Source organism: Miniopterus natalensis, chromosome 7, assembly GCF_054644295.1.
Source record: "Miniopterus natalensis isolate mMinNat1 chromosome 7, mMinNat1.hap1, whole genome shotgun sequence".
Classification (NCBI taxonomy): Eukaryota; Metazoa; Chordata; class Mammalia; order Chiroptera; family Miniopteridae; genus Miniopterus; species Miniopterus natalensis.
Window position 1 is genome coordinate 5,431,498 of NC_142087.1, and position 4,923 is coordinate 5,436,420.

Below are 4,923 nucleotides of genomic sequence, written 5' to 3' on the forward strand. Positions count from 1 at the left end.
TTTGTTCCAGCAGCCAATGGCTACAGCATCTCACTTCCAGGAAGAGGCGTGGAAGTGATGTCCAAGGCTATGGCAATGCTGGGTGGACAGGACGGGACATCAGTTTGCCCAGAGGCAGTAGTGGTGTGCTCCATTGTGATTTAGGGGTGAAAGATTATGGGACAGGTATTACGGATGAATTAGTGTCTCCATGAAAACATCAAGCTGCAGAAAGGGAAGACATAGTACTGTCTAGTGTGAAAAAGCTGGCAATGTAACCTGTGATTAAAATAGGGGCAGAAAAGTAACTCAAGTTCATCAAAAGTGACCTTGTGAAATAAATTACTGCTGATGGAGAAGGCAGAAGAGGTGTCTTGTCTAGCTTGGTATGAGAAGGCACTTTCCTAAGGACGTTTCCACGGTGACTGGGGAGTGTGGCCTTCTCTTTCGGAGGTGGCAACATTCGTGCCATTCCATTTCCAACTGGAGTTTGGAATTCTATGAAAATCCACAATGTAGAGGATATTGGTATGTTTATTGTGGGATTTCCTTCTTATGTTTTGACACTTTCCTATTTGAGTTGATATATGAGAGCTGGCCTCCCACTGCAGAAACTGGACAGATCAGAGGGTCTTCCTTCACCCGATACCCAGGGCTGCACTAAGATGCTCAGCAAATCCAATATTCCCGCCTGGCACTTTAGATCTCCACTGAGTGGTTCAAAGCACCCAGGGCAGTGGGGGCAGTGGGGCCAACAGCAGAGCCATGAGGTCATTCAAGTTTGCCCAACATATAGCCTCCACTCTCGTCACTACTCCAGCCTGCCCTGCCCCCACTTTATGTCTCCAGAGACCACTATTCAACTTTCCTACTAAAGGGACAAGGACTTGGTGTGTCTTGTCTCCTCATTCACATCTTAAAATAGACAGGATATTGCTTAACCCAAAGGAATTATGTGTTAATGGAGGCATCTCAGGCACCAACAAGTGAAATTTCCGGATTTCCATTTCCTGGTGCTCGGGAGCCTGCAGTTCTTGGGTTGTTCACTGGATTTCTAATGTTACGCCCTGGAAATGGGCCCCTTGCTCCTGCCCCCTGCTCTCCTTCACACCAGGAACAGCTCCCATGGAGCCCTCTCACTCCCACCCTCACGGGGGAGAAGGAGTCCCAACTCCACAGCCACCTCCAGGAGCTTCCAGGAGCACAGAAGACACAGGAGCCAAACACATGGAGCAGAAAGCAGACTTTATTAGAGTCAGTGAGAGAAGCAGCCCGGGCCTGGGCATCTTTGAAGAGGGGAAGAATGAAGCATGTGGGAAAGGGGTTCAAATGCCAAGAGACCTGGGACTGCAGCCCCGGGGCCTTCACAGGTGCGGCAAGGACAGGCTCCACCTGGCAGGAGAGAGGAGAACCAGAGATGTGACTTAGCAGGTCAGAGCTCTCAGAGGCAGTGAGAGAGAGCATCAAGTCCACAGGTCACCCCTCTCAGGACCCCAGTTACAGCCTCTGAGACCCCAGTCTCCCCGTCCCCTCCCAATATCATCCCTCTCACCAACTGAGGATCATTCCCCACCGCTCAGTTTCTCTGTGCCCTCAGGCGTTGCCCCTTCCTCCATTCAGTCCTTACCTCACTGCGGATTCAGACAGGCCCGTCCACAAGAGCCCATACAGCACTTCTTAGCCCCGTGGCACTCAGAGTCCCTCAGACAGGCGTTAGGGGGATTCAGCATGGCGCATCTCATGAGAACCCTGGGGCAGACTCCAGGCTTAGTGTGACCTCTCTGTGGAGTTTGGACTTGACCAGGCCTTTTGACTGGATGTTGACCTTTAACTACCTCTTTGTCCGGAACATGACCTTTGCCAACTCCTAGACCTGTATAAGGAACTGTTGAAAGAAGAAATGTACCCACAGTTAGACCCCGTGTCCCTGTTTCAGCTATCTTGTCTTCCTTCTCTGTCCTGTCACTGCTCACTCGTGTCCCCCAAATTATGGCCTGAGATGGGAGAGGCTCACCAAGGCTAACTCGGGTTTGTGCTCTTGGAAGGCTATCCCCTGAGTTTTGGGGGGAGGGTCTACAGGACCACGGTTGCCTCAGGTGTCCTTTCATTCGCCATCCATCCATTCCAAGTCCTGGTGCTCAGGAGGAGATGCCAGATCTGAGTGACTCCCAGAAGTGAGAAGGACACATAGTCACTTCTGAGGAAGCTTAGGGGAGGGAAGAAGAGCCCTAAGACACATGCCAGGAGACCTGAGATCCTCTTGGCTCGGGAGATTGCCTCGACAGTTCCTCCCTCCTCTCTAGGTCTCCATGTCCCTAGTAAAATGGTGCTCCTCAAATTACAGGCTTTCTGAGGCCCTGTTGGTTTTTAACCTCCTCTTAGAGGACTGATTAGTCTCAGGTGCTCTTACGGGGTAGACAGCCAGGGGACAGACCCCACACCCAGGGCCCAGATTCCTGGGACTCCTCATTCCATTCTGCAGAAGTCTCAGTGTCTGAGGCCAAGGCAACATGACAACACTTCTTCCACAAACAGTCCTCTTCTCTCAGTCCTGGGGTGAAAAGCAAGTGGGGTCTGCTGGGCAACCTCCTACTCTTTCTGGATTCAATGGAAGTGACCACAGGCAAGAATATGGGCTCGAGCTCTGCCTATTGCTCCAGAAATGCTCCCTGTTAGCACCTAGGTTGCCCCTGACAGCCTCTCCTCAACCCAATCCAGCCCCAGCTGGGCCACTCGTCCACTCACCTCCACTGACAGCTGCCTGCACTGCCAGGGTCCCCAGGACAAGCAAAACTGCCAGAACCAAGAAGCTGCTGGTCCTCATGTTGTCAGAAGGGTGTGTGGCTAAGGGCTGAGGCCAAACCTAATTTATGTAGCTGCAGCTTGGCCTGGCGCCAAGGGTGGGTCTGTGGTTTTACAAAAGACAAGACCTACATTTTTGTTTCTACCAGGAACTAACCACCCCCAGCCTGGGAGGTACCTTGGGGCTTTCCCCAAAGACTATTCACAGAGGGAAATGGCAGACACTGTGTTACATCACCTATGATAGTGCCAAGAGCTGTCCTACTTTCTCACGGAGAGGCAAGGCTTGCTGGCCCTGAGACACTATCACGACCAAATTCTTTACATTTAGAAAGGATACGAGGCCCAGAGAAAAGACAGAAATCACCCAAGGTCACTCAGCAAGTCAGTGGTCCTGTGTTCTGATTTCAGAACCAGGGTGTTCCCTGATCCTGTGAGCCCCACCTCGACCTACCCTAAGAGTTTACTTCTCCCAGCAACAAGCTGGGCTTCTCTTTCATTCTCCCTAGCCCCTCCCAAAGGCAAATTTGCCTTAAAAGTCTAATGGCTAATCACTGCACTTTGCCATTTCACAGGTAGTCTCTGAGATGCACCAAAAAAGCAATAGGGAAGGTGAAAGTCTAGATCTGGAGGGGGATGATGCCCTGGAAATCACAAGAAGAAGAAAACACCCAGAAAAGCAACAGGAAGAAAACAGGAATCATCTATAAGGTGGGGGTCGATAGTGCTTTCCTCCTTCTTAGAAAACACCCTGTTTCTTCTGAAGAACTCTTGTGTCTTTGTATCAGCAACTTAAGAGTCTAATGGGGACTGCTAATCGTGAAAGGAAGGGTATGTGTTTGTGTGGCTCGACTGAAGTTCAGATCTATTGAAGTTCTTTATCTGAATGGACACAAAGGGGAAGAGGGAAGGCCCTCCTTTGGGTGAGATTCTAGATATGAGCCTGGGAACTCCAGAAACTCTGGATCCAGCCTGGGAGGAGTTCAACTGTGTGAGAAAAATGAACCTAATTAATCACTGATAGAAGCAGAGAAAAAGTGGCGAGAGAAGATTCGGGAAGCACAGCCCAACTTCACCCCCCTTTCCCTTAAGAGCAGCTCATGCCATACTCTTCCCATAGTTGGGTTATGACCCAGTAAACTAGCATTCTGCCTAAGCTAGTCTGAGTTGGTATTTTGTCATAGCTACCAAAGTTGAGAGTAATAGAAATGAATACCCAGAAGCTGGGTGTTACCGGGGACAACCTGAAGTGTGGAAGTGACTGAGTTCAGCTTGAGGCAGAGAAGAAAGAAGACTAATTACTGGATAGTAAACCAGCTGACTAACTCCCCATTCTTTGTCTTTTTGGACTCAGACCACCAATGCCAACACATTAAGGAGATATAAACAGAGGTCAGAATGTTGGAGTCTGCTGGCTACTTAAAAAAAAAAAAAAGTCACTGCAAAATAAATCATACAAACAAAAATGTGTAGGACAAACTATATTCTTTAAAGAATAGCATTAAAATGGGCAGTCTATACCTACTGCCAGCTACTGGAGGAGAATGTTTCCTGTATATTATCCTACCCAATTGTCCTTCCTCCCTAATTGCTTCCCTCCTTCTCCTTCCCAGAGGTAACCACTTTCCTGAATTTCCTGTTAATTAGCTTATTCAAGTATCTTGCACATTTTCAAAAAAAAAATATCTTTATTGATTTCAGAGAGAGGAAGGGAGAGGAAGAGAAAGAGAGAGATAGAAACATCAATGATGGAGAGAGTCATTGATTGGCTGCAGTCTGCAACCTGGGTATGTGCCCTGACCGGGAATTGAATCCCGATCTCCTGGATCCTAGGTCGATGCTCAACTGCTGAGCCACGCCCAGCCGGGCTCTTGCCCATTTTTAATGGGTTGTCCATCTTTTTTTCTTATTGATTTTTGGAGAAAAGAAATTCTCATGCATTACTAATGAGAGTCAAACAGGTGCAACCTATTTGAAAGTCAGGTTGGCATCGGCTATTAAAATTGAACATATGCAAAATGTATGATCCAGCAATTACACACCTAAGTATACACCTAAGATAAATATTTTCACATGTTCATCAGGAAACATGCACAAGAATGTCCACACAAGTGTTGTTTCTAATAACAAAATACTGGAAAC

At 48.3% G+C, this 4,923-nt stretch overlaps 1 protein-coding gene across 1 annotated transcript; it reads right to left on the reverse strand.

The window, feature by feature from the left end:
- Positions 1-1,213: 1,213 nt before the first annotated feature.
- On the reverse strand, positions 1,214-2,808 carry PI3 (peptidase inhibitor 3). The gene is made up of 3 exons (XM_016204798.2): positions 2,725-2,808; positions 1,607-1,864; positions 1,214-1,371 (listed from the first exon to the last, which is right to left on the reverse strand). Exons 1-2 carry the CDS (start codon positions 2,801-2,803, stop codon positions 1,608-1,610), a joined length of 336 nt encoding a protein of 111 aa, XP_016060284.2. The 5' UTR covers positions 2,804-2,808; the 3' UTR covers positions 1,214-1,371; position 1,607.
- Between the last annotated feature and the right edge of the window lie 2,115 nt (positions 2,809-4,923).